The sequence below is a fragment of the Dromiciops gliroides genome, chromosome 4 (genome assembly GCF_019393635.1).
Source record: "Dromiciops gliroides isolate mDroGli1 chromosome 4, mDroGli1.pri, whole genome shotgun sequence".
NCBI lineage: Eukaryota > Metazoa > Chordata > Mammalia > Microbiotheria > Microbiotheriidae > Dromiciops > Dromiciops gliroides.
The window spans coordinates 178,772,505-178,790,511 of NC_057864.1; the positions used below are offsets into that span (position 1 = coordinate 178,772,505).

At 51.0% G+C, this 18,007-nt stretch overlaps 1 protein-coding gene across 1 annotated transcript; it reads right to left on the reverse strand.

The window, feature by feature from the left end:
* Positions 1-1,888: 1,888 nt before the first annotated feature.
* Positions 1,889-17,091, reverse strand: XYLT2 (xylosyltransferase 2). Its single transcript, XM_044005564.1, has 11 exons — positions 16,883-17,091; positions 11,857-12,355; positions 11,402-11,577; positions 11,001-11,203; positions 9,056-9,136; positions 8,533-8,749; positions 8,207-8,383; positions 6,003-6,265; positions 5,328-5,523; positions 4,375-4,708; positions 1,889-3,497 (listed from the first exon to the last, which is right to left on the reverse strand). The coding sequence occupies exons 1-11, from the start codon at positions 17,015-17,017 to the stop codon at positions 3,175-3,177; spliced, it is 2,604 nt and encodes an 867-aa protein (XP_043861499.1). The 5' UTR covers positions 17,018-17,091; the 3' UTR covers positions 1,889-3,174.
* Positions 17,092-18,007: the final 916 nt, after the last annotated feature.

Genomic DNA, 18,007 nt, shown 5'->3' on the forward strand with positions numbered 1-18,007 from the left:
CTTGTTTCCACAAATAGGCTGTAAACTCCTTGAGGGAAGGAACAGGTCTCATTTGGTCTTCATAAACACCAGCTGATGCCTTCTTCCAAAGCTGGCCATCTCCCCACATCACTCGGCCTGTTCACACAAACGCATTCACATTTGAATTACAGTGGATGAAGAGAATGAGGGACTTGAAGCCCTATTCAAATTCTGCACTGTGTGATCCCAGGCAAATTGCTCTCAGCTTCAGTCTCCTCATTTATTTATTTATTTTTTGTTTGTTTGTTTTTGCAGGGCAATGGGGGTTAAGTGACTTGCCCAGGGTCACACAGCTAGTAAGTATCTGAGGCCAGATTTGAACTCAGGTACTCCTGAATCCAGAGCCAGTGCTTTATCCACCGCACCATCTAGCTGCCCCATCAGTCTCCTCATTTATAAACTGGGGATATTAATAGCACCTACCTACCAGGGTTGTTGTAAGGAAATAATTAATATATAAGCGCTGGTTGTCATTTTTGTAAACATACACACACAAGCTGTTTCATGGGTGACCCTGGGCAAAGAACTCATTCCAAAGTCATCGGACTACTGGTGAAGAGTCAGTCTCCAACCCCTACCCCGACCCCTACCTGCCCTTGGAAAATATTTAAGTGAACTGGGAACCAAAGTTTGTTGTCTTGTTTTGAACTAGAACAAAGTCACGGCTCTTCCCCCAAATATCATGCCGTCTTTAAAATAACACCCTGACAGGCCACTAAGGCTGCCTCTAAATCCAAAGGCATCTTCCCTTGGTTTGAATCCCTGCTTCCACACTTTTCTGGGTCACCCCCACCGAGGTGGGGGTTGTGTGGCAAGCTCCTGGTTAGGGGCGCCCTCTCCTGGCCACACAGGAGAATGCCACCTGGAAACGGCCTCTTCAGTTAAGCCTGTGGACCCCGCCTCCCTCACTGCCCACCTGGTTTGGACTCTGGCAGAACTGAGGCCTTCCCAAAGCTGACTTCATCACTTGTCACCTCAGCTCCACTACTGCCCTAGTACCTGCCCCAGCCCACTGGCTTCTAGGGGGATAATGTGACATTATTTGTTTTCTCCTTCCCTCCCATCCACCCACCAACCCTTGTTTTCTGAGGCACTTACCTATGTGACCTTGGGCAAGTCACTGAACTTCCTTGGACTTCAGTTCCCATAGCTGTAAAACATTCTGCCTGGATGGTCCTTTCTAGCTTCACATACCTAAGTTCTCTTCTCTGGGCTTTTCCTACCCCTCCAAATCCCCTCATCATGATAGTTGCAGCTCTGTTCATGTGGTATCCTATACTAGCCAGGTGGTGTGTGGTTAACAAGTTACCCCCACTCTCCAACCCCCCCTCCAATATGCCCATTTAAAATTCTTTTACTTTCCTTCCCACCATGGTGTCATTTGGGATCTGTAGACCCCAATTCCAGTCCCCAGCCAAACACTAGCTGTTTGATGATATAGGAAGCGGTGGCTAAGAGTGCTCAGTGGTCACAAAGACTGGAGTTTGAATTCTGCCACACTTATTAACTGTGTGACCCTGGGCAAGTCACTTAGCCTCTTCTCAGCCTCAGTTTCCTCCACTGTAAAATGAGGATTATAATAGCACCTACCTCCCAGGGACGTTGTAAGTATGAAATGAGATAATATCTGTAAAAGACTTTGCAGAACTTAAAGCACTACATAAATACTAGTTGTTATTCCTTTTATCCCACAGTTAGGGATAAGGCATAAAAGGCAAATACCCCACAGGAAGGTAACCCACTGACAAATTACACTATAGTGTAAATGATATTAAGGGACAGGAGGGCCACCCGGGGATGAGAATGACCACCAAAACTGTCAGGATTCTGCCCAGTGCCCAAATAACTAAGCCTACTAGATAGTACCAAGGGGCTCAGACATTTTGGGGCTACCCCTAAGAGAAGTCCAGGCAGGTTGCAAATGGTCCTCTCCCTGGAATCAAATGGGCCCAGGTGTGATGCCCCTTAGGGGCTCCATGGTTTCTGAAAGAGCCCCTACGGTAATGCGTGAGCGGGAGGCCAGAGGGGGAAGGAGAGAAGGGGGCTGGCTTTGCACAGGAGGAGCAGGGGCTGAGGCAATCAGGCTAGGGGAGGGGTGACAGCAGCAGAGCCTGGTGCTCCTCAGGAGAGGGCAGGACAGGGAGGTGCCCACCACAAGCCTGCTCAAGTGCTCCACAAGGATCCCGTGCCCGCCCCATCTCCTCCAGAAAGCACACTGTGGACTGTATCAGAGATGTAAGAGATATATTTCCACTGTTGCATATTTCAGATTTTACACGGGGCTCCAGGCCCATGGCTGCCCTGCTTCCTTCTCCGGAGCGACCTGAGAGGATAGTTCTTGCTTTGCTTTCTCTAGTCCACTTATCCCATCACAGGGAGGATCACTGTGTGGCCGGGACCCCTCACACTCCCTGTCTGCAGCATCTAATCTGTCAGCCCCCAGGTGCCTCAGAGGCAGCACCCATCCCACATAAAGGGAACAGAGCAGGCCATGAGACCCAGGAGCCTTGGGCACCTCCCTCTCCTGTGTTCCCTCTCTGTCCACCTGGCCTGTCTGGTGCCTGCTTCCACAGATAACTCTACCCCATTACTTAGTAGCTCTTTAGGTACAGTTTTGTTTGTTTGTTTCTGACAAGACCAGCAGCATCCTCTGTCTTCAGCTCTACTGGCCTGGTCTTCTGGGGCAGATGGGGGCTATCTCAGGTACCCCCGTGAAGTGCCCAGTCGGTCCCTTGTTCCGCAGGTCCTAGGGGAACCACATCTCCCTGGGGCTACTTCAGACTTTATTGCACGTCACTCCTTTTCCTGTCCTTAGGCCCCCTCTACAAGCCATCCTAAAAACAGAAAGTAGAACCTCAATAAATTGCAGAGGGCACAGCTACGGCACTGGCTCGGTAGCTGAAGGAAGGCTGGTTTTCTCCATTCTTCTCTGGCCTCTGGCTCGGAACTGTCCAATAAGTAGCCCATGGGCATCCACTGGCTGCTTGGTCCCAGGGCTCACTCCAGCTGAGGAATGGAGGGGGGATGGGACGGCGGGGCTAGGCCCCAGCTTCTTGCCTGTGGGAGAGGATGGTCCCTCGATCACCTCTTCCTCTACGGAGTTCCTAAGGTGCAACACCCCGGGGCTGCCCCCGGGCTCCCACTGTGGTCTTGCTACCTCAGCCGGCCGTCAGCTTTGACAGGACCGAGCTCTGACTTGGGGTCAGGAGAGAGGGAACTCCAGCTGGTCTGACTGCAGGGCTCTAGGTTGGGACAGACGGAGGGGCCTGTGGCACACAGGCCTGCCACGGACCAGAAGCTGCCCAAGGTGCTGTCTGTCCAGTCCTCCAGGGCAGGCCCAGTCAATTCAGAGTGCTTCCGAGAAGCCTCTTCTGCCTGCTCAGGCCGGGGGAGGTTCAAGATTCCACTCAGGCCCTGAAAACTCTGCTCCATGTACTCATTGTGGGGGGGCCCAGCGTGAAGCCAGCTCCCATCATCTGGAAGAAGTAAAGAAAGGACACAATCAATATTCCCCATTCCATCTGACAGGCCCACGTCAGGGTCAAGAAAGAATCACTAGCCTAGTCTAGGGATCAGCATTCTCTAGTCCCAACCTCACCCATGGATGGCCACTTGCTATGTGGCCACAAGCTGCTGGCCTTTGTCCATGAGACAGGGACACAATCCCTGCTCCATCTACCATAGAATAAAATGAGATAACAGATCAGCCTCAAGTGTTCTCATAAATGTAAGGAGTTATCATTATCATCCTGCTCCTCCCTTACTGTGATCTAGGAGGCAGGATGGTAAACTGGGAAGAACACTGGTTCTGGGTTCAAATCCCCACTCTGATGCTTAGTACCTGTGTGACCTTGGACAAATCATTTCGCTTCCCTAGGACCTAGTTTCCTCATTAGTAAAATGAAGGGGTTGGACTAGATAGCTTCTGAGGTCCCTTCTGGCTCTAGCTCTAGGGTCTGACCTGCTCTCTTATAATCCGTGTTCTAAGAACAAGAGAAGAGAGGAGAGGAGAGACAGAGATACAGAGAGAAACTGAGAGGGGAGGGAGGGGGAGAGAGAGAGAAACAGGAGAGAAAGAGAGGGAGAGGAGAAAGGAGAGAGGAGAGAGGGAGGAGGAGGAGGAAGGGAAGGAGAGAGACAGAGAGAGAAGGGGACCAGGGATGGTGGGACTAGGAAGACGGCTCACTCTGATGCTGATGGCAACGGGGCATTTTGCATTCCCAGACGGCACTGACCACTTTGTGGGAGATGGTATCTGAGGGCTCTGCAGGGCTGAGGTCTGATCGGCTGCCTGGGTCCACGGGTCTGCCAATCCCCATTGATTGGTCCCAGGGCCACAGCATCACTCATTACCTTTCCTGAGAGGTAGTTTTCGGTTGAAGGTCAGGGGCAACACCAGGAAGCGGGTTTCACCCAGCGGTTCCCAGAACTGCAGCAGGCGGACGGTCCAGGCACCAGGTCGCAGGGGTCGGCTCAGGGGAGGCTTATACTGAGTGACTTCAGTTTCAGAATCTACTGTGATGTCATACGAGGTGGCCACCACAAAGGTGGGGTCGATCCAAACCACGGTGGCTGTGAGGTTGGCGCCACGGGCCCAACGCTGCATGGCCACTGGCTCATCCAGAGGCCCCAACAGTCCCCCAAAATTCCGGAAGAGACGCTCCTTGGGGTCCCATTCTGTGCCCACCTGTGAGGAGGGAAGCATTTGGAGTGGATGCTGGTGGTGTTCTTTGCTGAAGAATGGGCAGGAAGGGGATGGGGCATGGTGCGTCACTAACTGTCTGTGACCCTAGATGCCCTAGATGCTGCATTTCTCCTCTATCCCTGTAAAATGGAGAGGTCTGACTGCATGATTGCTAAAGTATTTTCTCCTTGGGTTCTCTGCAATGATAGAGAGGAGAACACACGACAAAGCAGAGTGAGACAGAAACTTCGGAAGCCAGTCCTTACCCTGACCAAAATTAAAAAAAGACTTTGTATTCAGCCCTACCAGAATGTAAGCTCCTTGTGGGCAGGGACTGTTTTATTTTTGTCTACATATATCCCTAGCACTTAGCTTAGTGCTTGACATATAGTAGGTACTCAATAAATGTCCAGCTAACAATGTCAAAGCTGAGCTTCTGAGATCCAAAAGTTCCTTTCTCCAACCCTTATGCAACTGAGACTGGACCCCAGAAACAAGGAGTCATGTAGGAGGGATATTAGGCCATCACTCCCCTCTAGATCAAAGGATACCCATGACTGCAGTGTTGTCCCAGGGGCATGGGGGCAGGGGGAGGGCAAGGGGATGAGGGCCCCCATCCCACCTCCAGGTTCTGCAGCCGGTTGGCCTGACCATTGTGTTCTGTCAGCTTCAGGGCACCCCGAGGCATCAGCCACATCTCCAGCGCCTCTTCTGGCCCCGAGGCCATAGGCTGCACCGTCTGGGTCAACAAGTAGCCCTGGAAACGGTCATCATAGAAATACAGGTGGACACTGGATGGGAAGCCCTTAGGCTCAAACCTATGATGCACGTAGGGGAGGGAAAGGGAGAAATGAAGACACTCGTCAACAGAAACACCCAGGAATGGGAAGTCCCAGAAAGCACCACCCTTGAACCCCACACTACGTCGAACCCCATACAATGTCAGCTCCACCCTCCACTCCTCTTCTTTACAGCCCAAGTTCTCATTTATACATTTTTTCAAGTTCTCTTCCTTTTTTTTTTTTAATAACCCCCATTTACATATTCCTTCTTCCCCACCAGACCGGGAACACTTGAGATATAGGACAGATTATGTTCCTCATCATAATGAAAGCTCCCCAAAGAAAGGGAAAGCATTCTCCCCATCAAACTAGCAACTCCCCAATTGCCAGGACCATGTTTCCATATCCTTTTGTCTCCCCTAAAGTCTATAGGACTCTGTATACAGGGGATGATCAGGACAGAGGAAAGGGGGGATGATTGACCTTAGCAAGGGGAAGGGGGCGGTGTCTCCCACCTGCAGAGCTGGTTAGTTGGAGGGGATGCCATGGTGACAGCATGGCGTAGGCCAAGGCGGGAAAAAGATGTGTAGGCAGTGAGGATGACGTCGCTGAGCCCACTCAGGCCATCGGCAATGTCGTGGGCATTTTCCCAGTATGCTTTGAGGGCTGGCGTGTTGGGAGGGTAACTACCATAAAGGTGAGAGTCCAAGATTTCCAGAACTTCCTGGTTCACAGTTGACTCAAATTTCCGGGCAAAGAAAGTAGGTCTGGAGAGTTGCTGTAGCGTAAAGAATGTAAGACAGTTGTTGGGAATGTAAAGAGACTAGAGGCCACACAGCACCCACGGGACAAAGAGATCTCTGGGGTCTCCTTGCATCCCATGCATCACTATCACTAAAGGACAAGGAACCAGAAGTAAGATCACAGCTAGATTTAGAACTGGAAGGGACATCGGAGGTCGGTGAGTCCAAACCTTTCATTTTAAGAAGGGGGAAACTCAAGCCCAAAGTGCCCAGATCAGAGTCATCCAGCCGGTTAAGTGTGCAAGGAGAATTCTTCTCCATACCACCTCTTGGTAACCTCAGGGGTGGCTTCAGTTTTGTACCCAACTTCCCTGTGGGATCCCATCTCCCCAATTTGGCTTCCTAAAGACAGCTGTGAGGATCAAAGGTCACCCATTAAAGCTTTGTAGAATGTGTATGTGGAACAAGCAAGGGTCTGGTTCAAAAAGGGTCAGATCTGTGCTCTGCTCTACCATGAAATGGCCCTAGAAGACAGCATGGTATATAGTGCTAAGAGCACTGGGCTGGAGCTTAGAAGACTGTGGGTTCTAGTCCCAGCATTGCCCCTAACTAGTTATTGACCTTCTTCAAGTCATTTCCATTAGACTCTAAGATCCTTGAGGTTCAGGGTCTGTTTTTCCCTTTTTTTGTATAGCCAATGCTTAACCATGAGTCTGGCATGTAGTAAGTGCTTAATAAATGTTTACTGATTGATTGTTTTCCCTTCTTTGTAAAATATTTTGTCATCTGTAAAATGAAGGTGTCCCTTCCAGCTCTGATATTCTTTGGGTCTTTGGGGGCAGCCTGGCGTGGTAGAATGATAGATTTTTTTTTTTTGGGGTGAGGCAATTGGGGTTAAGTGACTTGCCCAGGGTCACACAGCTAGTAAGTGTTAAGTGTCTGAGGCTGGATTTAAACTCAGGTCCTACACTGCGCCACCTAGCTTCCCCTAGAATGAAAGATTTTAAGAGTCAGGAAGCACCTGGTCTCAGGTCCTGTCTGGGGCAATGTCACATGTTATGTGATTATGGATGAGTCACTTAACATCTTTGAGCCTCAGTCTACTCATCTGTAAAGAAGGAATAATAATATCTGTAGTATCTACCCCACAGGGTGGTTGTTTTGGCATCATCTATGGCATCTTCACAAATTCTTCAAACTTTAAAATATAATACGTTGTTGTTGTTACTCAGTTGTTTTCAGTCATGTCTGATGACTCTGTGACCCCATTTGGGGTTTTCTTGGCAAAGATACTGGAATGGTTTGTCATTTCCTTCTCCAACTCATTTTACATGTGAGGAAACTGAGGCAAACAGGGTTAAGTGACTTGCCCAGGGTCACGCAGCTAGTGTCCGAGGCCAGATTTGAACTCAGGAAGATGAGCCTTCCTGACTGGAGGCCTGGCTCTCTGTCCACTGCACCAACTCACTGTCCAAAGTATAATATAAAATGTCAACTATTATTATAATTACTACTAAATACAGAACAGGGGTTGGGTCTGTGATTTCACTGGTATAGGGAGCTCCCAGGTAAGAAAACTCCTAGCAATGCAGGTCAGCACCTTATCTGAAATTTAAGACTCTCAGAAGGGTGCCCAGGGCTTTGAGGAGGTGCCCAGTGTCACCCAGCTAGTATGCATCAGAGACAGATCCTGAACCCAGTTCTCTATCCCCTGCTTCACTCTGTCTCTCATTCTTACTGAAATGGGGATCAAAATACAACAATTCCCTACTGCACAGACTTGCTGTGAGGCTCACACAGATCAGGGAGGGGTGTGTGTGTGTGAAGTCAGCTGTTATTCTTATGTCTAGCCAAGTATCCTGTCTCCCTCCCCACCCTGCCCCAGATACCAGAGGTTCCCTGTGCCCTCGGGCCAAGACTTGGAAGGACACACAGGGGCAATGAGGTAGTCTGCCCTGGGTGGGCAGGGGCAGCACCTGTAGCCGAAGGAAGTCCTGGGGTTTAAAGTCGTTGGGGGAGCAGCCGCACCAGTCCACGATGTGCTTGTACTGACATTTGCAGCCCAGTTTCCGGTTCCAGTTGGTGACTCGAAGGTTGTTGTCCACGAGGGTGTTGCAGGTGGGGCTGTTCTCCAGCACAGTGTGGAAGAAGGACTGTGAGGAGAGGGGTGGGAGATGAGCCGGCCCCCTTGCCAGGTACCACACACCCATCCCCTGCTGAGCACACTTCTCCTTCACCTTGGCCACTGTCCACCCCTCACCCACTCACTCCCCTGAGACTGTCTTCAGGATTGCTGGCCCACCTCAGCTGGTAGAAGTGTGTAGGTATAGAACTGGCGCAACTGAGCCACGAGGGGGTCGTCTGTATAGACCACATACTCCACGAAGCTTCGGGTCAGGGCAAACCAGTCGGAGCCGCCATCCACGACAATGCCCTCCGGGATCTGCCTTTCTCCCAAGCGCCACATGTGGGAGTCACACTCATGAAAGAGCCGGTCCAGGCCCTGCTTCTTGATGAATCTGGGCACATGGAGCACAGAAAGACTCACTCAGAGATAGCATCTGGCTGCTGGTAGCTGGGGCAGGGGGTGAGTGAGAGGAAATCCTCAAGTCAAGGGGTAGGAGAGGTTTGCTTCCCCCATCCCCTACCAGCTGCCTGATGGGCTTCAGGACGACTCACTGCTCTAGAACTGGCAAGAAGTTTACAAACCTGGATCGGTGGTTGATGATTTGACCCCTCTATTTTCAGGGCAGGGTGTGATGGAAATCCCTCTGGGTAGCCCATGCCTCTTGTGGTCCCTAAACTGACACATAACTCATCCTCACCTTGAATTGTCCCGCCCATGAGACTTGAGGAAGTTCTTATCGTGGTATTTAGACAGGAATGTCACCAGCTCATCATTGGTCCTGGGGCAGGAAACAGGTGGATTTAAGGGAAGAGGAAAGAAGCCACCCAGAGACCCAGATCCTAAAGGAGTCTTTGTCCCCAATCTTTTCTCCACCCCCCAAAATGCTTCCTGGTCCCTTCTTCTCTATCCTTTCAGCTTCTCTTCCTTTCTTTTTTCTTCCTTCCTTCCCTCTTTTTTTTAAACAATTTGATTTTTAAAAATGTATATTAACTTTAAATAGAAAACCCCATTTGTTTCTGGGTCTCCTTCTGCATTCTTTTCCTTCTGTATAGTTTTTCCTGGATCATATTGCTGTTATTTTATTTGTCTATTTAATGACTATTACTCATACAGTTATAATTAGTGTGTATAATGTTATTTGGCAGCTAGGTGGCCCAGTAGATAGAGTGCTGGGGCTGGAGTCAGGAAGACCTGAGTTCAAATCTTGCCTCAGACACTTACTAGCTGTGTGTGACCCTGGGAAAGTCACTTAAACCTGTTTGCCTCAGTTTCCTCATCTGTCAAATGAGCTGGAAAAGGAAATGGCAAAACTACTCTAGTATCTGTGCCAAGAAAATCCCAAAAGGGGTCACGAAGAATTGAACAACAAAAATGATATTTGGTATCTATTTTTTTCATTCTGAGTTACTTCCTATAAGCCTTCTCATATTTCCCATTTGTAATTTTAAGTAGTGGGATAATAATGTTCCATTTAAATCATATTCTCTGTGTACACTACACTTTGTTCAGCCATTCCCCAATTCCTGGACAGGTGGAGTTGCTTCCAGTTTTTTGCTATTACAAATGATGCTACAGGAATACTCTCTACACACAGGTCTTACTTCCACCCATCAGTAACAGTCTAAAGACATAGTCCTAATAATGGAAGGCCTGGGTCGAGAGGCATGAACAGCTTTTTAAGTCCTAGATGGATAATGCCTTATTGATTTCCAAAAAGATTCTGCCAATTCACGGCTCCAGTGTAAGTGTAATCAGATGCCAGTTTCTCTACAGAAAATTCAATTCACCTCAATTGAATTTTAGTATTTTTTAAAAATTTGCCAATTTACTGGTTGCAAGCTGAGGTGCCTTTAATAAATACAATAGAAAAATCATTGGATTTGGAGTCTGAAGATCTTGACTCAAATCTTGGCCTTGCTACTACCTTCTTGTGTCACCTGGGGCAAGCCTAGAGAGCTAATCTTCATTTATTTTATTTCTCTTGGGCCCAGGGGGAGGGGTGGTGGTGGTGGCAATCAGGGTTGGGTGACTTTCTCAGGGTTACACAGCTAGTAAATGTCTGAGGCTGGATTTGAATTTAGGTCCTCCTGACTCCAGGGCCGGTGCTCTACCACCGTGCCACCTAGCTGCCCCTCTGTAACCCTCATTTGTGAAAGGAGGAGATGGCCACTTATGTCCCTTCCAACTCTTGTAACTCCCTGCTGGGGAGGGGAGAGTAGGAGAGGGGGAGGACATGCTTATTTTCAGCCACTGGTAGGTGTAATGATCCTAAAGCAGGTTATTTCCCTTTTTTGTATCATCATGAAGCCTACCTAGGGAGCCCTTCTTAGAATAATGACTTAGAATAAAGGACTAAAATAAAGTGAATAGGAGTACAAAGAAAACCAATCATATTAAAATAAAGTTATACTGGGGGAGAAAAAATGGAAAATGTTTTAAAAAGTCACAGACCTCAGATTAAGAACCCCTGTCCTGAAGGCTGGCAGGCAAGAAGGCCCACTCATCTTTATCCCTCTTATTTCCTCAAATACCTCCATGTTCTCCCCCTGGGCTTCCTAGAAATCCCTGCCTTCTCCAACTGGAAGAGTCATTGATCTACCCAGGCTCCCTGCAGCCTCGGGCCCATCTCTCCTTTAAGGTACCTGGTGGGGTAGTCGGTAGCACTAAGGTTGATGAAGAAGTCCCAGGTCCAGCCAGGTGCCTCTAGCAAGTCCTGCATGCTGCGCAGATACATCTTCAAGAGACTTGCGCCACCCCAGATGGTGCCCATGCGCCAGGGGGTCACCCGCACATTGGCGTAGTGCTGGGCTAGAGCGACCACCTCTCGGTGCAGGTAGTTAGAGCGCTAGGAAGAAGAAAGAGTGCCTTGCTCTGCAGCCCGTGGCTCTATAAACCGGTTGGCTTCTCCTGTTCCCCGCTGGCCAGAAATCACCAAAGATTCCTGGTCTCTCCCCAGCTAGGTTCCCATCCTGTCAGATCCCCACTGGCCATGCCTTCCACCTAACCCCTCTGATCCCCCATCGACTCCCACCCCCAAGGGTACCTTGTCTACATGGATGTAGAAAAAGTGTCGTTCGTGGTAAATGGCCTTGAGGAGTCTCTGGAGTTGCCGGATAGCACGACCATGGACCACCAACATGTAAGCAATTCGCACTGAGGGCTTGCCCAGGGGTAACTGCACTTTGCTCTCATCCCACTGAATCATGGGGCTCACCTTTCCTGGGCAGAGGGGCGAGGGAGACATTAGAAGGGGTACAAAGAATAGGGACCCCAGCCAAGGGGCTCCCCACTCCCTCCCCTGGAGGATGATGGGGTTCCCTTTATAGGTAGCTTATTTCAGCCCACAGATTCCCCAAGCTGGGTATCCACCATACTTCCCAAGCAGGGACAGGGCTTCTTGCCCCCCAAATCAAAGAGCTGGGGGTACATATATCCCAAGTTAAGAGTTGGGTGGTGGGGGGAGGGAGAGAAGTTCTACCCAATGCCCTGGGGCCTCACCAGACAGCTGGCAGTGACGGGGTACAACCTTGGGCATGAGACTCCCTGCTTGGTGCAGACACACCACGTTGGCGATCTCTTGCTGACACTGCTTGGTGCTGGCCCGGGCCAAGGCAGACAGGGCGTCCTTGCCCGTGATCTCACACTTGGGGGTGAAGCCATTCTCTGTAGGCTGGGGAGCACCCTCCACACTGCCTGTGTCACCTTGTTGGAAGGCACCTGCAACACCTGCCCCAGGGAGCACCTCTCCTCCACCCCCGGTACTCAGGTTTTGGCGGCCGAGGGGCTCTCGTGGTGGGGCGGGGGGTACCCGGCGGCTAAATCTGTGCTTGCTCGTCACAGCTCTCACCACCTTGGCTACCAACACCCCAGGGCTATCCACTCGGCCTTTCCAGCGCCCATGCCTTCGGCCAGCACTCCCCCGTCGCCCAGCAGAGCTGTCTCTGTCTTTAGAGCCCTCTCCTGGGTCTGGTGGTCGTGGCTTCCTCTGTCTTCCCTTCTGCAAAAATGAGTGAACGAATGAATGAATAAACAAACAAACCAGCAGACTTTTGTCAACCTGGTCACCTACTCCCATTTGTTGCTACACCAATGGTTGAGATCTATACCTGGAAAAAGAAAATCAGTTCTTTTTGGCACCTCAAGGCTAACCCATTTTAAAGAAAGTAGAAGCCCAGAGATATAAATCCACACAAGTCAGAGATTGAGCTGGGTCTAGAACCCAAGCCTCTGGGTTCCTACTGTAGCACTGCCTGGCATGTTGAACGATTCTGCAAAGCTATTTACACACAAGCCTTTGTCTACAAAGCTTCTTTAGGGACAGGACAGGTGGTTGAGGGAAAAGCAATAATATGGGATCTCCGGAGAGACACTGGACTTGGGAATTAGAAACCTCTTGGTTTGTTGATCTACTGTGATGGACTATATTCTTCTCGCCAATGCAATGGCACAGAAGAGTTCCAGGGAACTCGTGATGGAAGAGGATCTCCAAATCCAGGAAAAAAAAACAAACTGCGGAGTATAGATGCTAAATGAACCATACTATTTCTTTTGTTTTTAATGCTGTTGTTTTTTTTCTATTTTGAGGTTTTCCATCATTGCTCTGATTTTTTTTCTCTTATAACATGACTAATGCAGAAATAGGATTAATGTTATTATGTGTGTGTGTGTGTGTATATATATATATATATATATATATAACCTATATCAGATTACCTGCTGTCTGGGGGAGGGGGGAGGGAGGGAGAAAAATCTGAAATTGTAAAGCTTGTATAAACAAAGGTTGAGAGCTATCTTTACATGTAACAGAAAAAAAATAAAATACTTTATTAATTAAAAAAAAAAAAGAAACCTCTTGGTTCAAGTCCTGACTCTGCTACTTATTCCCTGTGTGACCTTGGACAAGTCACATGACTATTCTGAGACTCAGTTTCCTCATCTGTAGAACAAGGGTGGTAGGGAGAGCTGCTTTGAGGAAGCTTCACTGTAAAATGTAAAATGCTTCCAGGAATACGTCCAAACTGAATTTTCTTTCTGCTTCTGACCACTTACCATTTCCCCCTTCCCTCCTGTTCCTCATCACTGTGGCAAAAATAGTAAAGAACTTGCTGTGAAGAAGGAAGCGAGATCCAAGGGAGCCTTGGACACCTTTCTATCCTTTTTCCTGCTTCCCTGGGCTTAGTTCACTTACCCCAGAACTCCCTAGTATTCCTTAGAGTCTGGGCCGACTCTTCCAGCTACATCAACACATCTGGACTCTTCCTGCTCCTGCTTCTTTCTATCTTTTTGCCTGGTAATCAAGTAGGTTCCTCTCTTCCCCATCTCCATCCCCCAATTTCCAATCCCTACCATAGCCGAGGCCCTGAGGGAGGAAAAGAAGCATGGTCCAGGACAGGAGCCCTGCCCTAAGGATACCCATGTCCCCTGGGAATAGGACAAATGAAGCGTTCACACCCTGTGTTATCTTCTCCCTTGGCAGGTTCCCAGGATATGCTGGGGGGTGGGTATTCCCCACCGTACAGGGAGGGAAAGGAGGGTCTCAAGGAGAACCTTCTTCAGTTCAATGCCTGTCAAGGAGGAGCAGTCTCCAGGAAAAGTTAGAGAGTAAGAAATACACTAGCCCAAGTTTCTGGCAGCCTGGATGGATGATTAGCCTAATTCTGTGCCACATGGTAGGTGTGAAAAGACATTCCCAAGTGCAGGCAGATGGGGATGGAGAGAGAACACTGTTACAGTCTCTCCAGGGTGGACACTGATGTCAGAGACACTACGGCTGAGGGGGAGAGAAAGGGGAGGGAGGAAGGAGGAGGACAGAAAACAAGGCAACAGGCCAGGCAGTGCTGTGGCCAGGGGACAGGATGTGGTGAGGAAAATGGGCATCTCTGTGCCCTGCACTGCAGCACAGAGCTGGCTGACCCCAGGGAGGGCAAGCTTGGAGGAAGCTGGGGCAGAGGGATGCACAGGAGACCCCTGGGTCCGACCTGGCTAGGCTAGGCCAGTAACCTGAGGGGGGGGGGGAAATCTGAGAAAGAACCACTCAAGGCAAGAAGCTTTTTCCTCCTCCTCATGCCTCCTCCTTGAACCACTAGCTGGTACCCCCTCCCTTGGCTATGTAGGAGAACTCTCCCACTATCGTGTCATCTCCCTGCTAGCAGTGGGAACACATGGTTGTGATCAAAGCTCCCCACTCGCTTGCCCCGGAGAGAGCCTTGAACAGCAGATCCAATAGTCTCTTACAAGCTCATTGCCTCAGCAAGTTTAAGCCAGCTTCCTCTCTGCATCAAGTGAAGGGGGAGGGGATGATTGCCCTTCTGACCTGGCTGAGTTCATCTGTGCTAGAGGCTTACCTGCCTCCCCACTAGTGTATGCCTAACCACAGAGGACAACAGGGAAACCTCAGGGCCCTGACTTACTATCAATAGGGCATAATTTTTCTCAATCCTCCTCCTCCTCCTGCCACTTCAACAGAGCTCAGGGGGGTGGGGTGGGGGGAAAAGAGGAACTATATGTCACTGCACTGTGACACCTCAGCTTTCCATCCCCAGGTTGAAAGAGAAGATGGGGCTTAGTGTATGAGACATGCTACCCCCACCCCCAACTAGGAACAGAGAACTTCCCAAGCGGTTCTGAGACAACAAAGTGGGTATGAATAGCATCTGTCCCCAGGGCTTCTACAACTGCCCCACTGCAAGGCAAGCAGAAGAAATGTCTGTGTTCTTATCCTGGCCCTGAAAAGAAATCTGCGTGACCATGACACCTGTGAGTCTTAGTTTCCCCTGTAAAATAAAGTGGTTGAACTAGATAATCTCCAAGGTCCATTCCAGCTCTGATAGTCTGTGATCTGTAAGTCTGCATGGCTAAAATTCACAAGCTAGTTTTCTTTTTCTTTCTTCCTTTCTTTTCCCTTTAACTTCATCCTGGGAAGGTTTAGAGAAGGGGAGGAGGGGGTGGGGACTTATCAGGAACAGCAAGATAACTCTTCCAAGCAACCAGTGTGACTGGGGACCCAGAAGACAGCATAAAGCCTTAAAATTCACAGGGTCCCTCCGAAAAGGGACCCAGGCCAGCCACCTCTCCTCTCCTGTCACTTTCTTCATGAGCATTCAGCTGGAAGTGAGAACCACAGCTCAGCAGGGTAACAGGGGCAGTCCCAGGTCACAGAAGGAGCAGCCTTTGAAGCCACACTGACTCTGCCCACTTCTTCCATGAACATACACTGTTCTTCATAGAGCTGACACTTCTATCCCTGCCTGATGCCAGAGCAGAATGAGGTCTGACCAGGACCATTTTATGTCTAAGGAGAACTAAAGTTTTGTGTGAAATTAAGAGCTGGAGTAGGGAGGGGACTAGAAGGATTATCTGTTCTGGGCTCCTCCCAAATCAAGAAGGGGCAGGGTAGGTCGCCAGCGCCTCTGCACACACTCTGCTCTTGGGTGTCCGAGTGGGGTCCCTATTTGGATAAAATGCCGAGGCTGATCCATTCAGAGAAGTGAGTAACGGACAAGCTTTCCCCATTCCCCGAGACAATCTTCGGGCTCCCCTCCCTATACCCCTGACTCCTTCCAGTGGTGAAAGAGGAAGCTCTTTACTCTCTTCTGGGAGGGAGACCAAATTTCCCAGATCCTCCTGGGCTAAACACAGATAAAGACTCCTCCCCGCCTGTGCAAGAAGCGATCCCCTCCCCTCCCGCCCCCCCCCCCCAGTTTTCCCATTCCTTCTCTCCCCTATCCCAGCTTCTGGAGGGGCAGAGATACCGCTCCTGAGAAAGTCCCCTTCCCACCCACAGCCCCCACAGTCTGGCCTCTGGCGTTCCAACTTGCCCCACACCCCACTTCTTTCCAATCTGCTGCTCTGGCCCATGTGGCACCTCCTGCGAAGCCAAATCGGGGGTCCTCAAAGTTTCCAGGGCAGGGTCCTCCTCTCTCGTACACCTGCCCCCATCCCAGACTCCTTTTCTCCAGTCCCAACTTCTAAAAGTTTGGTCTGGGGCTCCAGTGACCGTTCTCCAGCCCACTCCCCCAGAAGTTGCATTCCCATGGCCACCCCGAACAGGTCCCCGCTGCGGCCACCCTCCCCTCCCCGGCTTCAGCCTCTCCCCCCGCCCCGTCCCCCCGCAGCCTGCTCCCCTCCCCTTGACCTTCACAGCTCACAGGGTTCCCTCCTTCTTCTCCTGCCTCCCCGGGGATCCTCTCCTCTTCCTCTTGCTCCTCTTCCTCCTCCCCCAGCATCAGGCTCCCTTCCTGGACTTCCTAGGACCTAGACTCACTCCCCCCACCCCTGCCGAGGCTGGGCGCCCTCCTGGAGTAGGATGGAGGTGGGGGAGAGGGGTTCTGGCTCTCCCCTCCCCTCCCCAGGCCAGCCCCTGAGCCATGCACTCCCGCTCTCCCGGCAGCCCCAGCCCCGGGTTCGAGTTCGGCTCCCGGAGCAGCGCCCCCGCGCCCCCCTCCCCCGCCCCGGCTGCTGCGTCCCAGCAGCACACCCCCACTGTCTCCCTCTTCTCCCCCCCCCACCCGGGGCCGGGCCTCACCTCCCCGGGCTCCTCCTCCTCCAGGCCGCTGAAGCTCCACACCACCAGGCCCTGCAGCAGCAGGATGGCCAGCGCCGTGGCGATCGCCAGCTTGTAGCGCCGCACAAGCTTCTGCACTCGCGCGCTCGCCACCATCTTCCTGCCCCGGCGGCGGCGGCGGCGGCGGCGGTGGCGGCAGCGGCGGCGGCAGCCCCCCCGACTCCTCCTCTCCCTCCCCCTCCCCCCGGGCGCGCGCCGCCGCCGCTTCTGCGGCGCGCTTCAGAACCCTGCAGCCTGGACGCGGGGGCGCGCGGGAGAGCGGGCGTGCGCAGAGGGAGAGAGCGGAGAGTGAAAGAGACAGAGGAGAGATCTCCTCGGCGGCTGGGAGCGAGCTGAGTCGGGAGAGGGGGTAGAGCCCAAGGCGAGGGCGCTCCGCCCATGGGGCGTGACCGTACGCGAGGCCTCGCCTCCGCCTCTGCGGCTGCGCACTCAGGACATTCTCCACCACCACCAGCCGCCCCTCCCGCAACCCGACTGGGAGACTGAGATGGGTGACCTCCCAGCTGCTTGGCAGCTGGGCCAGGAGCGCCGAGCTGGGCGCTGAGGATGCTGCGTAGAAAATTGAACGAGACATGGTGCCTGCTCTCCTAGAGTCTGCAGTCTAGAAGCTGGGGGGTATGGCAAAGACCGAAATGGTGTAGACAGAATAAAGACGATCCATTATCAATTTATTAACGTAAAAATATGTTATATCAAATTATAACAAAATAGCACATGCTATTCCATATTATATTATGTTGTGCTACATTATGTAATAACACTATCTAGCATTTATATTTATATAGCACTTACTAGGGACAGCACCATGCTAAGGGTTTTGTTTTTGTTTTTTTGGTGAGACAATTGGGGTTAAGTGACTTGCCCAGGGTCACACAGCTAGTAAGTGTCAAGTGTCTGAAGCTGGATTTGAACTCAGGTCCTCTTGAATCCAAGGCCAATGCTTTATCCACTGCACCACCTAGTTGCCCCTAGGGGTTTTTATAAATATCTCATTTGATCCTCTCAACAAACCTGGAAGATAGGTACTGATATTATCCCTTACAGTTGGGGAAACTGAGGCCAAAAGAAGTTAAGTGACTAGTCACA

Coding starts and splice junctions, on each gene's coding strand:
- XYLT2 (XM_044005564.1), bottom strand. CDS start 17,017: ATGGTGGCGAGCGCGCGAGTGCAGAAGCTTGTGCGGCGCTACAAGCTG. Junction 11,578..11,856: donor CCGTCACTGCCAGCTGTCTG/GTGAGGCCCCAG, acceptor CCCTCTGCCCAG/GAAAGGTGAGCCCCATGATT. Junction 6,266..8,206: donor AGGACTTCCTTCGGCTACAG/GTGCTGCCCCTG, acceptor TTTACGCTACAG/CAACTCTCCAGACCTACTTT.